Raw genomic sequence first — 22,810 nt, 5'->3', positions numbered from 1 at the left:
TTGATAATTGAACGCGGCGCTTGAATGTGGATTATTATATTAATGTGCTCTGTCAAAAACTTCTCGCGTAGATGAGATACAAACAAAGTCACATGTTTTATTGAATTATATTAAATTGCCACTTGCTTTTTTGTAGTCGAAAAAAAAACATTCAATTATATGAGCAAGGTCTTATTCCGTGGCCTGGTACATTCCGATATCTTTCTATTCGCTATTCTTAGAAGGACATTTAAAGTTCAGTAGTTTGACAATATTCTTGACATACCGTATGGAGAAATTTGAATGAAATAACGCACGCTTCACAAGTTTGTCTTTTCAAAGATTTAATTATTTCGTTGTCTAAATACGATGATACTAATGTAACAATGTTAAGTTTTATGTGGACGGTATGGACTAAAACAGGTGCTCCTGAAGTATGCGCACAAAGATGTCGCACAATCTGAACCCTAACCTGGTACACAACCTGAGTTCAGGTTGTGTGCCATCTTGGTGCGCATACTCCAGGAGGTCCCTAAAACATATGTGTAGACTTGGATTTCAGAAACTGCCGAGGATTAACGAAACGCTTCTGCGGTGGATCGGAAATTTAGAAGTGTGATTGCTCATAGGCCAAGACACCAACGGACAGCGGTGACGTTGGCAGAAAAATAACAAAACAACAAAATCCCTTGCGGGCTGACGGTAAACTACGGGGATAGCCGGTTGGGAACCAATGTTTTCTACGACACGGCAAGTCAACTCAATAAAATATTAGTAAGATTGGCTTCGGTTCGATCTAACAATAAGTGATATGTTTTCATTCCGTAATTACTGTGCTTTTTTGGCTTGAAGTAAAAATATACACTACTTATGTGATATTTTAATTTAGATTTGAAGGCAATGTAAATGTAAAGCATGTACAACATCTATTTGAAGCCATGGAAAAATTTGACATAGTTTTGTTAATGTTTATAACATCAACCTAATAGTAACCTAAACAATATATGATTAGGTTTTGAGTTCCTCCTGCAGCCGTTAAAAGAATACAATAACTCAGAAATATGAAATGATCTGTCCATATATATACTCAAGAAATGTGTCATCATTCTGAAAAACATTGTAGCGGTCATTTTTGATGAAGCCCACCAAGTCAATAAAACGTCTCTAGTTTTCAACAGATTTTTAAGCAAATTTTAGAATCTATTTATCTTAATTCATCAATACGGGATCATTCATTCATTAATACAAAACACAATCTCCCATGTAGGCCTACTGACTGAACGGCGATCCGTGAATCTGAGACAGTATAAATGAAAGCAGATTCTCTGAGCCTGCGCTCTTATCACTTACAAACGTCAATGGTTAAACGTCAATGGTAAGTTAGGATATTATCATGACCTATTTATGATATAAAAACATAAACATAATTTCAAATTTGATTGCATCCCAGCTTGTCAATAATTTACGGCATTGCTGGGTGTTATACTTGACTATTCCGAAAAATAAAGTAGAAACGCTTCTGACACACATAAAGACCGCTGCCTTTACTTTCTTGTATTGCATTGAAGCAACGCTTACTCTATTTAATGCCCACAAGAAGTTATCGGTTGATGCTTGACGGAATTCAGTCCTGTCCATACTAAATTGAATTGATTCATGAGGTCGACTGCTTCATTCCCCTTCACTGTACATGTTACCTTTTGTTGTTTGTTAACGGATACTTTCCATCTTGGTATTCGCCGTGGTTTTGACTGTGACAAGTACCAAGCGAAATTGATACTGTGCCAAAGCAATGAATACTATGGATTCAGAACAATATATAATAAAAATGAAAAATCTATATCATTCTCAAAATATTATTTGTGTAAAAACATACACAGAATGTCTTTATATGTAGTTGATTTACCGAAGTCAAATATAATGCATCATCGTATGATTTCATGCTAAAGATAAAATTAGCATTGGAGAAAGATATTGATTGTATCAACTATTTCTATACTATTGTATTACCTCTTCGATAAACTTGTGCTACAGGAAATATGTGGGAAGGTTCATCTCAAAACAGTTAATAACCATTACACAGACAGAGACAGGCAGGAGTCATAAGATATTGATTTTGAAGATTAGAAATGGAATTAGTAGGAGAATGAAATACACAAATAAATCAAATTATTATAAACCTCGCAAAGTCACAAGCCATGATATACCAAAAATCAAGAGCCAGGATCAGACAAGGAAGCACAGATTTTTCAGTGTGTGGAAGTGTACCGTAAAGAGGTGATATCGTTATACAATATAGTAGCATATCGTAGTACAGTATAATCGGTGATATACAATTTATTGTTAACCCATCATTACTTAATGATAAAGTTACTCGGATTGGATTTAAATCAAAGTTGTCACTGGTTATAACAACATAAATTGAAACAAGAAAAAAATTGACTGTACGTAGGCATCTGACCACGTCCCTTTCTCAGTTGACTAATTAAAACTGCTCGTAATTGCAAAGAGTTTTTTATACAATCTTACAACTACTATGATCATTGATGTGCAAACTTTGATACCGATACAAAATTTTCGAAATAACCATTGTTGTGTTGTGCCACGGTCGCGTAGGCGTGATATAAGGTTTGCATGTGGAAAGGGAAAACAAGCATCAGAAGAGGCTTTTACAAACGGTCCAACAATACAAAAACCCGTACTCAGCAGACCTGGTGCAAACAATTTATGACATGAAATAGCGGATTTTGTAACATTTCTAAATAGTTCACATATTGTAGTTTATTCAAGTTATTAAAAATAAGCAGATTATGTATGAGTATATGATATCGAGGTTTGTCATAACAACCTAGAATATTTTAGGATGAATTGCTTTAATGAATGAATAATTGAATACCTCGTCAAAAATAGGTCTGCAAAATAAGAAATGTGTGTGATCGGTTTTTAGGTATAGATACCTGTTGATATTATAAAGAGAATGTTGCCAACGTATGCACAAGAGTGTATTGAACATAGAGTTGCAAAAATTGTTCATTTCACCTGCCTTCAGAGTAAAATATTAAACCTACGCATTCTACGTTTTTGCGTCTATATAATATTTGTCCGCGTTCTCTGACGAAAATATATAACTGAGTTTCCAACGACAGATTTGGATCATTTCGTGGCTTTCGATTGATATTTACGTAGACCTTTGCTGCAAAATATTTTCATCATAAAACATTTATGATCAACTCATTTCAATATTTAGTTGCCGGTTCGTGAGTCTTTAATGTCTTGAGACATGTTTTTGGTCATATTTAGGACATCCAGATTTATTCCAGAGCGGAGAAAGCTATGGAGTAGTTTATTAATCATATTTTCACTTGTGCTAAATTTTTCAGTCACGAGTTAATCTCGTTTGTGAGAAGACAGTTTAGTTCAGCCATATTTAGATACACTGTATCATATAATGTTGCTGCGCCAACTGCAGGCTTTCATCACTCTTGTATAAGTGTAAAAGAACAAAAACTGTAAGTACCATGCGCTTGTAGTAAAAACAAGCCTAAACGGAATCATACAATGAGTTAGATACTCTTTGTATTTATATAACATCGTGTAAAATAGGCACATTCTCATTGCAGATCTCCCTCAAGATGATTTGAGATAGCACCTGATCAACATTTCTCCGAATATTAAAAAACACTCATCCATTCCATTAAAAAGCACCATGGACTAGCCTACTTGCTTGATTTAATTATTTTCTTTGTAACTTCATTGCATTGCCAGGGTCGGTGGTAATGTAAGGTTGCAACGGTGCAAAAAAAGTATGAGAACCACTGGTTTATAGATAATTTACCATACGATTTATTTGCATTAGTAATTCTGACCGAAATGGAACGAAGGTTGCAATTGGTTTAACACATCAAATCCAATTCACATAATTTTCTTTATCATCTTCTTCAACACTTCTTGGTCAGGTAAGTTTCCTCTGTAAAATAAGTTTATTTTTATTCTACTCACCCACTCATGAAAATACATTTATTGAATGCGAATAAAGAACAGTTGTCCAACATTGCCGCTTACTATCTTAGTGGAAATGAACTAAACTTAATTTCAACAATTATTTATTTTGGCATAATTACGACTATTCATCGACTAGTTAATAGGTAAGAGTTTCTGATTCTACTGCTCAAAGACATACATCTGTTTAACAAAAAAATAAACATTGAAATTATGCAAACTTACTTGATATATATATCAGCTATTTTACTCTGTTCGTGAAATATGCCTAATATTGACTGGAATCTTGGGCGATAAATGCAATCGTTGGCTGCATATCCGAATATTAATTATTGGCACTATACTCGCCGATACGGTTTGCCCACGAATATTGCACTTGGGATATATACGGGTTACAAAAGCACTATTGAACACAAATGAAAACTTGCTTTGCTTAGTGTCCACTGTCCAGTGATACTTGGCTTACTAATATAAGTTTGTACTGATGACAAAAGTAGCAGTGAAACTAAACTTGTACGTTAGATCTATTCGAAAGATTTACTTATTTGGAAAACTTATGGTGTATAAAATATAAACTTTATTGTAATCAGAATATTATTAAACTACATTTAGTTTAGATAGAAAAAATGGCGCCGCCTCAATTTTATGTTACTGAATATTAGCATTGTCCGACCGGTTTTCAGCGAACCGGTTACATTAGATAAAATGTATACTCGGAACGGACTCTTTTTAAATATTGATTGCTTAATTGTGCGGTATATAAAAATCCTTTATTGACTAACGTAAACGCCAGTAAAAAAAACAATAATATATATAGAAGAAAAATATAGAAGTTTTCCATTACATCTTTAAAATCGAAAGCCAAATCGACCAAGATCTTTTTGAACTGAAAGCCAAACATAACTTTCCCGTCTTAGAAATGCATGCAAACTTACTTCTTTCTGATCATCTGTTACTAACTATGAATTGATCCAGATACCTCAAATCTGCTGGGTTCCTGCATTGACCCATTTCTTAACTTTCACAAAGCGATGATTTACAGGCTAATATAGTGTTCAGAATCAGTGATCCAATATAAACTCGATTTTAATTGTTATTTTCTTGCTGTTTGACATTTTGAGCCCACCCGCACAACCAACAAACCGATGTTCCTCTTTTACTCATTATTCTATTTAATACATATATATATATTATATTGAACAAAAATATGAAATTTATTAATACTGAAAATGCAAAATGATGAGTTGATGAAATTATATATATCAAATCTTGTTCTCAAAATTGTTGCTGCTGGAAGGGTTGAAGTCACTGAATGATCTAAAGCAAAATGAGGTGAAAGTTTGTAGAAAAATATGATATGAATGCAATCTTATCTCACAAGTCAATGCTTGCCATCCTACCATAGCACAACGTGTAAGATCTAAAATTTAGAAAATGTTATTTCGCTCAATAAAGTAAAACAAAGTACCCACTCATGACTTCGTAGAATCATCATCGTCAGTTTCAAAATCATCCTATGTAAATTGAGAACGCAATAAATTAATAATATTAGGCCATTATTGAGATGGAGCTGTAACAATGTTTGCTTGTTTGTTTTTCATGTTTTGTATTTTCAAAATTTTAATTTAATGACTTTTTTAATTTTAATTTTTGGCAATTTTTATTTTGACTTACACCGCTGATACATTCAGATTGTACTCCTTTACAAAATAACAGAGTCATTTTTCTCATTAATCTTAATCTCACTATACTTGACTGTAAGTCAAAATGTTATCAACAAATACCTACTTCGTATAAAGCTTCGTAGTCTTTGTCATTCATTTTCTGACCTTTCCCGGACTGAAAATATTGAAATCAGGTTTAACGTTATGTAGAATCGACAATAAACTTTGCGTCAAATAGCTTGGCACAAAGATACAACAATCAGGAAATAGCCTAAATATTGAAATACTCACAGATGATTTGCGTGAATCGTCATCGTCACTTTCAAAGTCATCCTGTAAAGAAAACCAATTAATATTTTGTGTTTCATTTTAACTCTTTTAAAGCTCCAAGCCCTGCCCATTTTACGGGTATTTTCAAACTTATTTTTTTATGTCAACCATTAAGCCCTAAAGCTTTACTCATGGCTTTTTAAAAGCGTCTGCTAGAGTTCTATTCAGCAATATATCTTTAAAACACACTCATCGAAAAAAATTTTTGCAAAAAAATTTCAAAAATTTCTAAAAAAAAAATTGGACTTTGAGATATTCTGTGTACAGTTAATAATTAATTCCTAATTAATTAATTTTTTCCTCAACGTTTTCGTCAAGTTTTTCCTAACATAACAATACCAAAACGACTATTATAGCATAAATGGTTATTACTCTGAAATTCACTATTGTATTTACAGTATTGTCGAGTTCAAGGTCAAATTACCTATATTGATGACGTCACAGCTCTTATTATTACTGCACAGACCACCCCCAATGCAAAAAAATTAAATTTTTTCGACGGAAATGCGCGTAGAACGGCGTAAACAATCCCATACGCGCATTTACGCGTTAAAATTACCATTAATTTTACGTTTTTTTTTTACATACAAAAAATCTCCATACCTCTGCCAACTATGGAGCAGTCGAAATCATATTTATCAAAACAACACAGCGCCAGGGATGGTCAGGGATAGTTAGTATGACTGAAAATACATGCTAAAACAATAACGAGAATATCGGTTGGAAACCGACGACTTATCGATCGATAGTTAGGGGATCCCCCAAAACAGAAACTGCAGTTTCGATTCATCCGCTCTTGTAACTTGCGCACTGCGCATCGCACACACACACTCGGCGGGTTTCAAAATTCTCTCGCTTTACAAAAATCTAGATCACTATATCAATAATTGATTGATAACTCGCTAATTATACGACATAATTCGCCCAAAATCAATAGGTTTCTGGTCCGAGATAAGATGAATGCACATGCAAAATCTGGAGCAGATTCAATCTCGCTTTCGTGAGATATCGCGGTCATCTAACAGACACACAGACAGACAGACATACATACAGACATACATACAGACAAATACCTATCAATATACTTACCGATCTTAAGATCGATAAGTAATAAGTGGTTATAAAGGAGTATTTCCTGTCTGAGCTGAGTCGACATTTTCAGACGTCTGACAGGTGATTTTGAAATCCAGGCTATTTATACGATTCGCACTTTGCGTCACGGCTGGAAGGTTTTATCGCTTCTCTCATATCAGGGCATTACGTCGATAAACAGCTAAGAGCGATATTGACCCTATAAGTACCGAAATTTAAAAACTATAGTAAAGTAAACCCATATGGGCGTTCCGGCTGTAGACTAAAATTTTGTTATAGGGCAACCTGTACGGCAGCTTATTCGAATATTTGTATGTTGCTTACAATCTGCAATGTGGATCGAAGTCGAATAATCTACTTCGATATGAAGCATAACATGAATAGAAAATGATTACTCAAATCTTGTAGTAACACGAAACAAATAGAAATATGACAACTTTATATTATGCTCCAGCTTTACTGAGGGTAAATGAAATAATGCTGGGTATTGAACACTCTTATTATGTAAATGAATTGAAACAAGTTGATTATATTTACTGACGAAAATTTTTCCTCTATCGATGACGAAAAACTTAACGAATCATTTATTTTCAATACGAGATGAAACATCCTCCTTCGTGATTTTACAAATTACATAGTATTGCAACATATTTCGAATTCAATATCCGACGGAGTGTTTGTACTCTCACTTAATCAAACTCTTAACAATGTTGATGTTAAGAATCGCTGCCTAAAGCAGTTACCTCATAATATGCTTCGTCGTATTTGTCGTCCATTTCCTGATCTTTTTTGATCTAAAAATTTTATTAAAAAATGTTTATGTCACGTAAATCTAGCTTCTTATCCTCGCGCAATCATCTAAAATAATTTAAATTTGATTAACATATATACCTCCTCCTTGTCCTGTTTCAATTCATATATTTTCTCCACTTCTTTTATTCCATTGTCAGATTCCTTAAAAATTCAGCCGAGAAATATAAGTCTGGCAAAATATAGCTAAAACACAATAGGCAAAAAAGACATTGGATACTTTGGTTTACTAATAATCAGGCGATTCTCGCGAATATGTGGCTTCGGCCACAATAATCATTATTTGGCAGAAGATTTGCTGCGTTTAAAATATTCAATACTTTACCTCTGATTTTGAAGAATCTTGTCGAGGTATGTCGTGGACTGGCCTCCGTTTATCTTTTTCAGAGACATTTTTCTTAATTACAAAACACGCTTATATGAACGAATACTTTTCCTTCAAGTTTAATAATTGTGACTAGGAGGTATTCGATAAAATATCTAAACACAAAAATTGACCGGCTCATCAACTACTGAGTTCATAAACAACAATCTACGTATGTTGAAAAAATTCATACTTGCTCCAATTTTGCACATAGAATTTTAATTCGAATCTTCTTATTCAGTGCACGCCGAATAAAATAAATACTTACCAACGATTTTATTAAACCTTCATCGTGACTCTCATCCTGAAAAATAAAATAAATCGATAAGTAATAACTGATAGGTGATGATTTTACAGTAAACAACCCTTATGCTTGCTACGAGTTTTTGAATGTTGCGTTCATATTATACAAGTATTTAACACTCATAAAAAAAATCAATTATAATGTTACTTCGTAGTCAGCTTCGTAATTGTGGACGTCCAGTTTTGGAGCCCCGTCGGCCTGAAAATAAAGAAATAGTAAATATATAGATTTTATAGAAAAATGATTTAATGTAAATAATAGATATTTCTATCAAACGATAATAGAAGTCGACATTATTAGCAGAAATTAAAAGTTACTTATGTTCTAGATATATTTTCTCATTGTCTTTGTACCTCCGACCCACGTACACACTAAAAATAATTATTATACCTTGGGTTTTTCATTTGGAGATACGCAAGTTTGTGTTGATTTGTTGTGAAATTTCTGAAAAAAACAACATAAAATTAAACTGTTACAATAAAAACAAAGTAATACTTTGAGTAATCCATATATTTCCAAGAATCCTGAAAACAGAATTCTTATGTAAAATTTACCTTGTTTTTGTGTTGATCTGTCCTGTCAGTAACCTGTAAAAAGGATTGATATGAGCAAGTGAACATGTACCCACATTATGATCGCTTACTCTATAGCAGCGTTTCCCAACCTTTTTTGGTTGCGGACTAAATTCTCACCAGCGAAAACCTTTGCGGACTCAAGGTGCGTTTACTACAACCGTACTCTGTGTGAAGAAGCAATAAAACCAAACACAACGGAATTTGAACGAATTTCGAAATTGGAAATTTGCCGCAATTATGCGTCCGTTAAATGGGACGACTTTTTTAGTGTATAATGGCTTTTTCTGTCGCACTATATTCCATCTATGACAACGACGAAAATTTAAAATGTCTTTCTATTTTAATTGTGTTCATGGTAACTCGCCGTTGCGTCGACTTACGACAAGATGATAGCATTACTTCTTTAAAATGCCACAGCAATCTGCTAAAATATTGCCCGATTATATTAAGTTTTGATACATATTTTTAGAAATTTTGCAAATTTGTTATCGTGGTTAGAAAAACCCTAGTATCTGCTATAAATTTCCAGAAAGTACAACTTGATTTAGTACTTATCAAAAATATATTTAAAGTATATTAGTAAATCAAAAATACATATTCACGGCCTTGCTTTATTAATGGTGATCATTTTAATCTGCGGTTGTGTTGACGAAATAAAAGCAATACTAATCAGAAAATATCATGACTATCCGTCGACACAAAAATGCATGGTAAAGTGCCCGATTATATTTTGTTTTGATTCGTATTTTTGTGAATTCGACAAATCTGAGCTGTTCGTACAACACTTACGGCGCTCCATTACTACTGTACGTACCAATGTGGAGGCAGTAAAACAAAGAATTCAGAAGGAAAATGCCCTGGTACGCAGTGGCGGCGCGTGGTCATTTTGACAACCGGGGCAAGCTACTGCGGGACCAAGTCACCCCCATCTACGGGGACAGGATGAGCGCTGTAAGTTCTCCCATCATTTTATGAGTATAAAAACCATTCCATCGGTAACAACCAATCGGCAAAAGCGACAATTTTTAACGATAAGAAAGTGTCTTTAAAACCGGTCCAAGTCAAGGGATTAATAAATATAGACATACTTTATTTTGAAACCTCTTTCAAAAGGAAAGGCAATATTTACCCAGATAAATACAATAACATATTAACAGAAACTTCAGGAAAGCAGACAAAACCTAAAATAAGGTTTAAAACGTTACTATGGAGAAAGGCAAGCTAATGCAAAGATAAGGACATGCGTCGCTCACTCATAGATATATATGCTGCTAGACTTCTACTGCTTGAACATATATGCAACACGCCGCGGTTTCTTGGAAGCAAAATGCTCAATAACGCGCTGATTAAAGTCATGCATCCCAGAAATAACGTCTCTGTGAATGGATAAAACAGCCAAGGAATTTAATCTATCTTGCTTCATTGTGTTTCTGAGATACGTTTTAATACGCTTCAGCGTGCTGAATGTTCGCTCTGCGTCGGCGGAAGAAATAGGCGTCGTCAAAATGATGTCCAGAAATTTTGCAGACGCCGCAAAGGTAGTTACTAGAGTGTTATCTATGAGGAACCCATAGAGCGCGCAAGTTGATGTGATGTTCAAAAAAGTTTGATTGGTGTATATACATCGCAATTCATTTTCCAATTTACCCACGTTTATCATGGGGTAAAATTTGGAGACAGTAGCCAACAAATGGATGGGAAATTGACGTGCAAATTTTGAAAATTTTTTGGGGTTCATCAAAGAGAACGCGGCAAGGTGTTCAGTGCGCAGACGATCGCCTATTTGATTCACCAGAATGTCACAGCATTCCTTTGTAGACAAAATCAAACGCTGCGTTGTTTGCCCGCGGCGTAAAGAAGCACTCCATGTGTCGTCGTATTCTATTGTTTCCCGGATACGAGATACAGCATCGCAGAAGTCTGAAATACACGACTGCACAGACGCTCCATCCATTAGCCTTGACTGCAATGCGCCGTATAATACATCCACGTGATAGAATATTGTGGAGAAAAAAGCGAGAAAAAATGAAAACTCACCATCTTCTAGCAGACGCTTTAGACCTGCCGCCTCCCACACAGAACGTTCGTCCCAAACCGGAGAGCTCTGAATGCCATTGAAACACTCAATGAGCTCAGACCTAATTTCGGACACGCCCTGCACCACGCGTGATTGGAAGTTCCAACGTGTTGGTGCACAAGCTGGGAGACGGCGGCTACATATCTGGCGAAGGAGGTCAGAGCGCTTCGGCGAAACGGAAAAAAATGAAGAAAACCCCGAAACATTTGCAAAAAATATACGGACGAGAGGGGTATCAAGACACATATTTTTAATAACAAGGTTAAATTGGTGTGCATAACAATGTAAAAAATGCGCATGAGAAAAATCTTCTTTTATATAAACTTGAACACCATGTTTCGACCCACTCATGACTGCCGCGCCGTCATAAGTTTGAGCTATCAATTTTGACTTCGCGTTGTAAGGCTGTAACACTTCTTTCAGTACAGCCGATATCCCGCAAGCCGTGCGATCAACGATTGGTACAAAGCTGTGAAATCTCTCGGTAGGTTTACCATCTTTCACAAACCGAAAAATCACAGCCAGTTGGGAAACGCACGTGATGTCAGTTGTCTCGTCAGACTGAATCGAAAGGAACTGGCAATTCTCAATTTCCAGAGCCAAATGTTGTAAATAAATTTTATACATTGAGTCGAGCAAATCATTTTGGATATCCTTAGATGTCCCTTTCGAAACAGTTGCGGCATCAAGATGATCTCTCAATACTGTATCTAGGGATGCGGTGTATTCCACCATATCCAAAAATACCCCTCTATTAGAAGAGCCAGCCAGTTCATCGTGCCCACGGCGGGACAGCTCGTGACAACCAATGAACTTCAAAACATCTATCAATCGACCGAGAACATGGCGGTTTTTCTCGACGATTTGGTTGTGCCGACGAATAGAAACCGCGCGTCCTTCATCCAACTGTGCTGCAATATTAACATTTCCGAATGTTCGGTATTTTACTACATTGTCCAGATGCTCCATAGAAGATTGATGATCCCTGGCACGCTCGGAAAGATGTTTAAGATCTCTAAAACCAAATTTACACCAACGTGAGTCACGGGCGGTAGCAAAAAGTAGGCAATAAAAGTGCATTTTTGTCCTCGCTGTAACACAACCATTCGTGTTTTTTATACCAAGTTTCTGCGCAGAATGTACGCCGACGCTTTCCTCCGTCATGGGATTGTTCCAGTGAACAATTTTTTGGTCGATAAGGCTCAAGACGTTGTACCTCTAATTTTTGTTCCAGCGGCAGCTGCGAAAACGGAGTGCGAGATAGTGAGGCATCAACCTTATTCATTATGAGGTCTAAGGCTAAGAAATGCGAAGCCGGATGGACTAAAGGTCTCTAACTGATTCAAATAGCGAAACAAGCGACAAAAACGAAGGCGAGGAAACTATCAACTCTTCAAGCAACCAACGAACGAGAAGGAATGCGTGAATATGTCAACACGTTGTTGTAAGAAACGTCGGCATTGTGTCGTCATAATTTCGGGGCTAGCCCCGATCGGCCCCGATGATTTAGTAAAAGAAACAGAAAACAAACGAGACAAACGCGGCGAGTGGAAGATAAAAGAGATAATACGATATACAATGAGCAACCGGGGCAAAATCGGCGTCGCCCCGTCGACGTTCGGCGAAGGCTTTGCGAGCGAAAAATGAACCATGTCGGGAGAATATGGCTAGTGTAGACAGTCTGTGCAACCGATATTGAGGTATTTTTCGAATATTTTTTATTATACCGAAAAAACAACCGGAGCATTACCCCGGTTGGCCCTATTGACGCGCCGCCAGTGTGGTACGTATACTACGGTAGCAGCCGAAATTTTGAGATTCGCTGTGTCTAAGAAAGCGTATTTAATAGGTCGCGGAAAAATTTCTGGTTGTTCGAACTCGCGAGAAACACCTATTACGTATCTATCGAAGCGTGTACAGACTCTTGTTATCGTCGGAAATCCGCAAGTGAGTTGTGAAATCCAATCGTTTGTTTAAGCGACTCGCGAGTGACTTGTCGCGTCACGTGTTACCAAATTTTCGAATAGTAAATTGCTATTCTAATAGTTATATATATAGAATATTCGAATATATGCCCAGCCTACTCAGTAACCAGTAATTATTGACTCGATTAATGTTATGTGAATAAACTGGCTTTTTATGTTTTATGAAAATTCTAACGTAAATCGCAACTTGGCTGGGAGTTAATTAAATTTCACAAAAACGTTTACGGTCCGCAGTGAATTTATGGCTTGTTGTGGACTCATTCAAACACTGTGCGGACTCATTTGAGACCGCGGACTCGGGTTGGGAAACACTGCTCTATAGCGATGCTTAGGCACGATAGTTGGCAGTTTGGTAGTGTTTCATGTCGCATTGAAAGTTACAAAATCATTTTAATTATTTTGCACATTATCTTCATAGTTAAATGTTATGATCTGTGTGACAATCATTCAAGTTTGAAATGAAATAAAATGTTATAACAGGAGCTCAACAAATATTCGAAACGTAATGCAATCTGGCGAGAATTCGTGATGGAGTATGCCTGCTGACTGAGAAATAGCGAGATGCAAATGAATGACAATGTTTATCTCTGATTAAATAAATCGAGGAAGTTAGTGATAATATTGTTATCATATAGGTTAAACGATGTTGGGAGATTGAATTAAATTTTACTTGTTTCTTCGAAGTTTTGAGAAATTTATCCAGTCTTCTCGTAGTATTAACGAGTGATTTTATCTGATTCTCTGTCTCAGCTATGTCATCAAATTTAAAGTTGCCGAACGCGTCTCCGATAGAAAAATCTAAAGAATTATTTTTCAATAAAAAAAACGACTAATAATATTATGATATAAATTTTCAATTCTGTGAATTTATTTATATTGATTAGATTAAATTTATTAACGAATAATCCGGGAAAATTTATTTACAGGTTGTTATTTATTAATATCTGCAGTATTATCTACTTCAAGTCGGGACTGCTACTGAAAAAAGTAAATTTGTCGGTCACTCCATGGGACATACGTCCACTCGAAATAGAACTAAAACAGTGAGTGAAACAAAACTTTCTCCATATACCTTTGTTGCATATATTTTCCGCTGGCTCCACTGTTTTTACTGGTTCAGAACTGTCATTTCTTTTCATCTTTAGTTGGCTCTGTTTCTCGTTGACATACTCCAAGCTTTTTTCAAACCATAATTTTGCCGAAACAATCGATTCCAAACCCCGCATTAATAATTTTTTCTGGTCTTCTAATTGTTTTATGAATTTCAGCTGCAAAAGTGTAAATGATTAAGGTTCTTACTTCACTTTGACTTCAGAAACATTATCAGAACATAGGAAAGTGAAAAACGATCATTTGCAACTAGGATAGATATGTGACAGCAATCTATTTCTGTAGAAAATTAGATGATTGTTGGAGAATAACTGTGTGAAATAACAACAAAAAAAAATGATATTTTGTCTCTCCGCTGCAAGATTTTATCTTGATTTTAATTGAAAATTTCGACAGATTCCAACTTAACAACGTTGGCGTTGGATACGCACCATATCATTGTCTATTCCCGGTATAACTGCGTTGCTATGAACCTTTGCATCCAGTTCAAGTGGGAGGCAAGGAGGCGGTAGTATTCCAGTAGTCAAAGACGGAACAGAGTTTGGTGGCGGCGTGGCTTGCTGCGCTGATATAGTCTCAGCATCTAAGATAATTTAAAACATATACACATATAAATATAAACATATATTAGGTCTATAATTAGTAGGTAGATATAAATCAGTGAAGTCTGATGGGAATTATAATATTTAAAAACTGCCCAGTGTCAGACTGCTGACACATGATAGGAAGTATTCGAAAAAATAAATCACTGGTGATTATAGTCATTTCACGCAACCGATAATTAGGCGGAGAGTTCGAAAATGCAGTGGAATGTCGGCACAACAAAAATAACAAAGAACACATGGCAGCTGATAATACGGTTTTGGGCCCCAAAACGAACAAAACAGAAAAGAGGTTGAACGCATGCTCTCATGTGCGCAATTATAGTCGACAAATAATTAAAATTAATTTTCACGGATCAAATTATATTACCAAACAAAAAATGTAGAACGTTTGGAGTACCTTGGGGAGCAACAAATGAATTCTCATTGACGTAGTCAGTCTCATTTTTTATATTTCCTGTTTTTGAATTACCACTAGAAACCGATAATGCTGACTCCAATTCTCGAAGATTCATTGACGAGAGTTTTCCGATGTCAGCACTACTGGAATTTCTGAAATAATATCAATAGCATGATAGTTTATATAAGGATCGTCTATTCTTATTGAGTTTAGTGCACAATACGTTATTGTAATTAATAAACATAAAATTTACATTTGAACTTAATAACTTTTTCTCGTGTATCATGGGCGTTCTGGCTAAATACCACAATACTCTAACCTTGAGGTTGGCAATGTAACATCACGTATTTCAAGTGGAGTCAAAAGAGTATTGTTGTTTTCTGAAGACTCATTCCGAACCTGGTCACTGGACGTAGAAGTTCTGCACAAAAATTATTCATATGAACGGCAAATTATTTGATTTCTAGAATGATACATTCAATCTATACATTTGAAAAAAAAACAGATTACTTTACAATATGACCAGTAATCATTATTGCCAATTGTTTACCCGATTCCAGTATGCTTCTTTACATTACATTACATTCAATTCTGGTATTGTTCTGAGTCTTCTTAGTATTTGAAATCTGCGAACAATAATATAATTGATAAAAAGATTCGTTTGTGAATTCAATCATATAGAATCTATGAATGACAACATAACCACGATAGCATCGAACATTAAATATTTCAGGTGTAAACTAAACAAGAACATACCTAGCGTTTCACTAGCGGTATAACAAATAGTTGTTGAATAAACCCAAACAATTCCAGACTATGAAAACTTAGCGCCGTATATAGTTTTCTATCCCACTCCAACGCTAAAACTGGGATGCCATATAAGACACACCATAAAATATGCAAAAAGGTAAAATTGTAATTCCATTCATGTTATGAGCTGGAGATTTCATATCCAGCTCATAATTACTCTCATATTGATTCATCATGACACTATCTCTAGAAGAGTCGATGATGATTTTCAAAATGCATATCGATGTAATAAAGTAGAAAATATGAATGCTTGTTTTGAAGACACCACGTATCGTAAAGTCTTGTTGAAACTAATAAAAGTTGGTATCATAATACCGTGTCAGTCCTGTGAGCATCTTCGTCCACGATTGGTGATTTACGGCATTGAGTGAATGTCTGATAAAAAAAAACATGAATTTTTTTAACTAAAACTACTTTGAGATATGTATTATAATACGAAATCAAAACATCAGTCACGAGTGGTTATACATGAATCCATCACAAAAAATAAGATATGAAATATAATAAATCGGGAATAGTATTTGGTTGTGATCTCAGCCTATCGTCGATGTACCACTGCTCGGGTATTGGTCATACTGTAGTGTACTGTGGACTAATATTGATCAGACGCATTTTTATACATCCAGTATATATATATATATATATATGTATATTCTTACCTTCGAATTCGCAATGGCCATGGCGTTTGGTTATGAAAAGTAGCAAATATACAGTATACCAAAATATTCTGATTCTATTCATATTCTGATTATACAAACATTTTTATATATTTTTTCTTTGAATACATAACTTTTCGACTCACCAAGACTTTGTTAGCCTTCACCATTCCTCTGCCGAACCATGAAGCAAATGCATATATACAATGCACTGCTGTCAAATAAGATGAAGCTTCATCTTCTTCCTGGGATATAAATTTAACCAGATTAAGTTATGTGTTGCAATGACATTAAGAACGTTAATATTCAGTAATGCTTTCGTGAAATCATTGGATGTGTAAATCAAGCTCTAAAACCTAGATTCTAAAGGTTAGGTTTTAAACATCGTGGAGCAGGAAAGATCCCAGTCAATACCGAAGTCGGGAGTCGCAATTTTCCACTGACACAGTAAAGTGCACCATTTATACACAGTAAAGTTTCAACCATTCGGAGTTGCAGTCGGGATGCGATTTTCAAGACGACCTGAATAGGAGACGTGCCATTGTCCAAATCTAAGTACACGCCCAAATCTACGTACACAAACTGCTCGATGGCATGCAAAATAGCACATGAAAGGAACAAAGATGTGATTCGAATGAACGACATCTATTGAATAACTACTACAAAACTTCCGTCAATCAATCGTGTTTTAGAGTTGAATGCGTACGAAACACCAAAGAAAATACCTTCATGACTTCCGAAAAAATTCACGCTTCAACCTTGCCCAGTTAAGCAAAAATAATCAGAAGCCCGAATATATATTATATATTACAAGTCCAAAAGTCTGAGAATATTGCGTCACCGAATATTGCTAGCATAAATTGCAAAATATAACGTTATGACAACAAATATCTTTCACACTCGTTATCGAATTCAGACGAAAGAAGTCTCTTTTATACTTGCAACCTTTACACCGATTTGTTGCAAAATCCGCAGTTAAATTGATCAATAGGCCTACTTCCTAATGCTTAAATTCCCATATTTATACTCAAAAACTCACTAAATCGGAAGAATTCTTCCTAAATCTTCGCCCTCGTCTCTTTCGGCCACATGATACCCGGTGACCTTCATCATACCCTTGAGTTGAATCACCGACTTTATTACGTTTTATAGGCATATTTAATACCCGTGCTGTAAAGCAGTCGAATCTAGCTCGAATAATCACCGTTTTAGGGAAATATTTTGGATTTTTTTGTTTTTGTTACGTCATAATCATAACACACATGTGATATCAGTAGCCAATTAGAAGTGGCGAATCGGGAAAATCTTTCTCACAGTTTTCAAGAGGCGTATTTTCAATGGCAAAAGTTTTTCAAAAAGCCAAGTGCAACGATATGATAATTCTTTATAATACACATTTACAAGGGGGAATAGATAAAAAAAAAAGTAGTAAAATCTCATCTACTTAAAATCCCATACAGTCAGAATGACTGATGATATCAAAACATGCATCTTAAAATCATAGGCGTAGCCATTATAAGGCAGTATGGGGACATGCCCTCCTTTTTTATTTATTTTTGAAAAGCGACTTAGCGGCATTTGCAGTGAGACTCATTTACACGCCGCTGTGTAAAAATGACGTTCATGAATCACTTGATGAATAATTTAAAATCACCCAACCTCGTGCAGGAGACAAACAAATTAGACTGGTAACGAAGCGATTGGTTGCGACTCGCTAAATGATCAAATCGTCTTATCGGATTCCTCTGAAGTTTCGATTTTCTTCTGAAATATCTTATCTATTAATTAAAGTTTACTTCATTTCGTTGGTCGTCATTGGTGCATCGCATAAAGAATTAAAAATTAAAGTTTCCAGCAAGCAAGCGCTTTTCCGTAATTGGTGAAAGAAGGGCTGATGCACAAACTTGTATTGCACAATCGCTTTGAATGGCGCCTCCACATAGAAGACTGCTGAATTCCATATAATCTAAGATTGCTACACTAAACGTGTACTGCCTACCCTACAAATGCAGAGGCATGTTTAAAATATCCATGAAATGACATCGATATTTGGCCAGTTGTAATTCTATCTACCATTACATCTTATTGCCAGTAAAGGCCTCGTGCAGCTTACATAAAAAATTAAACATATATATATATATAGATCTGTCTAAAAGACAACGCGAAGACAAATGCTATACATGAAACCGCTTATTCGGAGCTCTGAATTATGAACATGGGCCTCAGCACAATGAATAAATCTGTACCAGTGTAAACAACTACTGGGATCCTGCATGAACGAAATTATTAACAGTTGCTTGAAAAAATTTCAAAATAACTGACAAAAAATGTAGTTCTCACCGGGGCAAATACAATGCGGTAACGAAAAAGTATGGTTGTGTGTGTCTCCCTCTTGTTGCATGCTATGCATTATGGACGTGGTTTTCACACAGGCAAGGTAAATTTTATTGAAGTTGTATAAACTCTAGCTTTTCACACCGATTTCCACGTTTGCGTTCGGCTCGCATACAACCGGTTTGTCAGTAGTTCTTAAGTTTGACGCGATTCTGACGTTCAAAGCTCTTGCATAAAATGATGAAATTTTCATGCTAATTTTGGTGCAAATCCTTAGTTTTCGTTACATAAAATTCTTAGGGAACCGCCATTGCTGTAGAACAAGCCTAAGTAAAAAGTAGGTTTCGTCCCCACGGGAAGAGCTAAAGTCAACAGGCAGGCTTGCAAAAGGCAATAGGCTTTCAATCGGTTGCCGCGAAAGATCCTCAATAAACCATGTGTAGCCCCACCTAGGTTCGGATCGTGTCGGTCGTTGATTGGTCGCGCGACGTGTTGGGCACGTTTTTGAGTTGGGGGTTTTGACTTTTGAGGGACACTTGATTGGGGAATCTCGTGCTACACACCTCTCAACCGGCTGTCTCAATCACCTCAAGTTACGTTGTTTTACTGTTTTTTTTTTTATCGATCATTACATCCAGTTTACCGTTGTTGTAATTGAAGAATATACTACACAACCAAATATTAACTCGTTTTTAATTCGAGAATATAAAGCGAACCGTCAAAGGAGCTTAGTCTCGGCACGCAAGGAGACACTGGGAAATACCTACGTACTCTACACATGAAAGGCTAAGGTTGTAAGAATTGGTAGTGAAGTTTTTTATTATATGAAAAAGGCAAACCGCCAAATTAGAATTCTTTTACATTTTAGGTAGTCAACTGCGACATGACCTACATTTCACTCTATTATCGTCGTTGTCCGCCTGATTCTGTTCATATATTTTTTCCTTTCAAGTTAAAAGTGCTTGCTAAATTCGTCCTAACACATGATATTGTAAGATCGGGAGTTTAAATCAGTAAGGCCGGTATATATATATTTACTACATCCGTTTTCGATCTTATGTGGCTCATGATAACCTTACCGCATTGATCACCCAACGTCCTGCGTTACAGTGTTCTCTCACAAATTTGATGGCCTGACTACGACGGCGACACACCCTCTATATTCGTGTTTTGGTGTCACTTTCCAATTCCACTTTACTCCAATGTGGTATGAGTACAGGTGACGTTGCTTTGAGTATATTTTAGGTTTCGTCACTCCTTTCTAACTTTGTTTCTCTGCATTTATTTAGATTGAAATATAAGTGAACTCACTTCAACTTGGCGAGAAGATTTTCTAAATCTTCGCCCTCGCTTCTTCCTCCCACATGACACCCTGTGTCCTTCGCCATAGTCCAGGCTAACGATATCCACTTTGTGTCGTTTTATTGGCATATTAGGCAAGCGCGTTGCTAAACACAAACCGAACAAGATGCCGACTAATGCGAAAAGGCATATTTGACTGGAATGATTTACTTGTTACGTCACAATAGACTATGTGTTGTTAATGTCAATCAGCAATGACATATCTCTAAATTGTGAAGCAAGACTTTTCAAACACTTCGTAACTTCATACAAACACGGAGAAACACTTTTATAAGATTTGCGACAATCTATAGGTTTCTCACACCTCTATTGTATCTGATAATCATAATCATCTAAATATGAGCAAGGCGCTTACGCTGACAGAACAATAGCAAAACAAATTTTAACTATCTTCAGGGACCGGCGGTTGAGAACCAAGATATAAATAATAATAATGCTAATCTCCTTGACCTGGTTGACAAATTAACAATCTTTATTAATTTTCCCCGTGAATATTTAATACTGGGGTTAATACAGTTCAAGATACTGCTGTGATCAAATACGGCAATAAAAAAACTTTAGGACACCGGACGAGCATGGTGAGCAGCCGACAACGACAATCATATTAAACAGTATTGAAGTGCGAACAACCAATTGACGGCAAGGTTCTTCGCTTTTCATGTGCCTAGTTGCTTACTTTGGTTCTATTATACATTCCCTATTATATTATCTTCATACAGCTCTGCGTCTCTGGGGAGGCGCGCAACTAGGTTAGGAACTGCTCTATAAGGTTCCATTACATTTGACCCACGTACATTTGAACCCTCGACAATTGCACCTGCATAATATTGCACCTATAGAAATTTTTACCCATGGATATTTGAACCCATACTAACCCTAACTCAAAGATTTTAGCGCCCTCATGTAGATTGAACCCGCGGATATACGGGTGCAAATGTATGGGTTCAAATGTACGATCACCGCTCTATAAACTTCACAATGTAAGCCTTAACAAGACAGATCGTTTTTCAAGACATGGTATTCAAACAAACAACGTCACGAGGTAGCAGAATATATTAACATATGATGATATTTTCATATTATTATGATTTGGGTAGGGTTTTGTTTTTTATCAATTCTAAAAAAAACATCGTGTTTTAAAACAAGAGCTTGTTTTAAATCAAATTTTTTCTGTATTTTTTTGGGATTACCCCTTGCATCGCCGCGAAACTACGCCAAAACGTTGCATTCTGGCAGCTGCATCCGCAGCCGGAATTATAATTTCAAAAATGTAAGTAAAATTTCTTAATTTGACTTTTACTTCTATTGCGTACATTTATCGCCACGTTTGTATCTCCACCAAAGTCATAAGAATATACCCGGAATGTTTAGCCGAGATATCAGAGAGACGTTTTGAAGGAAAAAAACAAGAAAATTAGCTCACGAGCCCACTACAAAGGCAATTAGATCAAGTGCAGCCCTTCGGCAAAACGAGTGGGTTGAGATAATGAAGAATGTGCTTATATCGGCGGTAATCTACTGATATAAGCGACGAGACACCCTAGCCTAGCCTATGCTAATTGTAGGAGTCCTCTGATGCAAAGACGCCACAACTAATCTGTCATGACGCCATAATATGGATTTCAAGTTCATGTATTGACATTTTCCTCATAAAATGAAGTCATTATCACGGTTAATACTGTTCGATTAATCTATGCTTAGCATGTTTTGTTTTTAAGGTTGAAGTGATGGAGTTTTTCAAGGGTATACAAACTCATTTATTCGATCGCATTTCAATTTTTGCAAGGTGGTTTCATCGCAGCAGGGCCGTTCACTTAATGGCTCATCGGTTCGGTTTTACTGCGCCAACCACTGAACTACAGCTTGTGAAGATTTATTGCAAATATGAAGCGCTTGACAAGTTTTTACGTCCATTTTTCTTCAACCTATTCAATACAAAAAAATTAAATAGTACAGCCATTTTGAACAAAACAGGCAAAAAAACTTGATTTAAAAAAATTGTTTTAAAACAATTCTCTTTGAACAAACCCCTAGATTTGGGTAAAACTCTCGATATATATAAATAAATGGGTCATTATTTATCTTTCTACGAAAGATATTCAGCATAACATATTTCAAATATGCAATTTAATAAAAAACATATTTTCAATTAGGTGCAGACTGTGTAGATCAGAAACATTCAGCCAACTTTAGACATCTTGCTTGACAGCGCCGCGGGAGAAGCGAGAAGAGATAATGTGACTATTGCTTAGCCTCCCAGTAATGCGAAAAATTTAACGCAGCGACAAGAGCTAAAATCATTCTGTATTTTTACCAAGTGAGTGCCTTTTTAAACGTAAACTGTCGGATTGGAATTT

At 35.9% G+C, this 22,810-nt stretch overlaps 1 protein-coding gene across 1 annotated transcript; it reads right to left on the bottom strand.

Annotated features, from left to right (window-relative positions):
• Positions 1-5,167: 5,167 nt before the first annotated feature.
• Positions 5,168-17,913, bottom strand: LOC120331071 (uncharacterized). The gene is made up of 20 exons (XM_078113758.1): positions 17,797-17,913; positions 16,904-17,002; positions 16,417-16,476; positions 15,865-15,917; positions 15,611-15,712; positions 15,292-15,443; positions 14,721-14,872; positions 14,252-14,447; positions 13,850-13,977; positions 9,097-9,129; positions 8,933-8,986; positions 8,690-8,740; positions 8,507-8,542; positions 8,200-8,271; positions 7,956-8,018; positions 7,808-7,858; positions 5,934-5,975; positions 5,767-5,817; positions 5,451-5,492; positions 5,168-5,295 (listed from the first exon to the last, which is right to left on the bottom strand). The coding sequence occupies exons 1-19, from the start codon at positions 17,911-17,913 to the stop codon at positions 5,451-5,453; spliced, it is 1,554 nt and encodes a 517-aa protein (XP_077969884.1). The 3' UTR covers positions 5,168-5,295.
• Between the last annotated feature and the right edge of the window lie 4,897 nt (positions 17,914-22,810).

Source organism: Styela clava, chromosome 6 (assembly GCF_964204865.1).
Source record: "Styela clava chromosome 6, kaStyClav1.hap1.2, whole genome shotgun sequence".
Taxonomy (NCBI): Eukaryota; Metazoa; Chordata; class Ascidiacea; order Stolidobranchia; family Styelidae; genus Styela; species Styela clava.
This window is presented reverse-complemented; position numbering and strand designations above follow the sequence as displayed.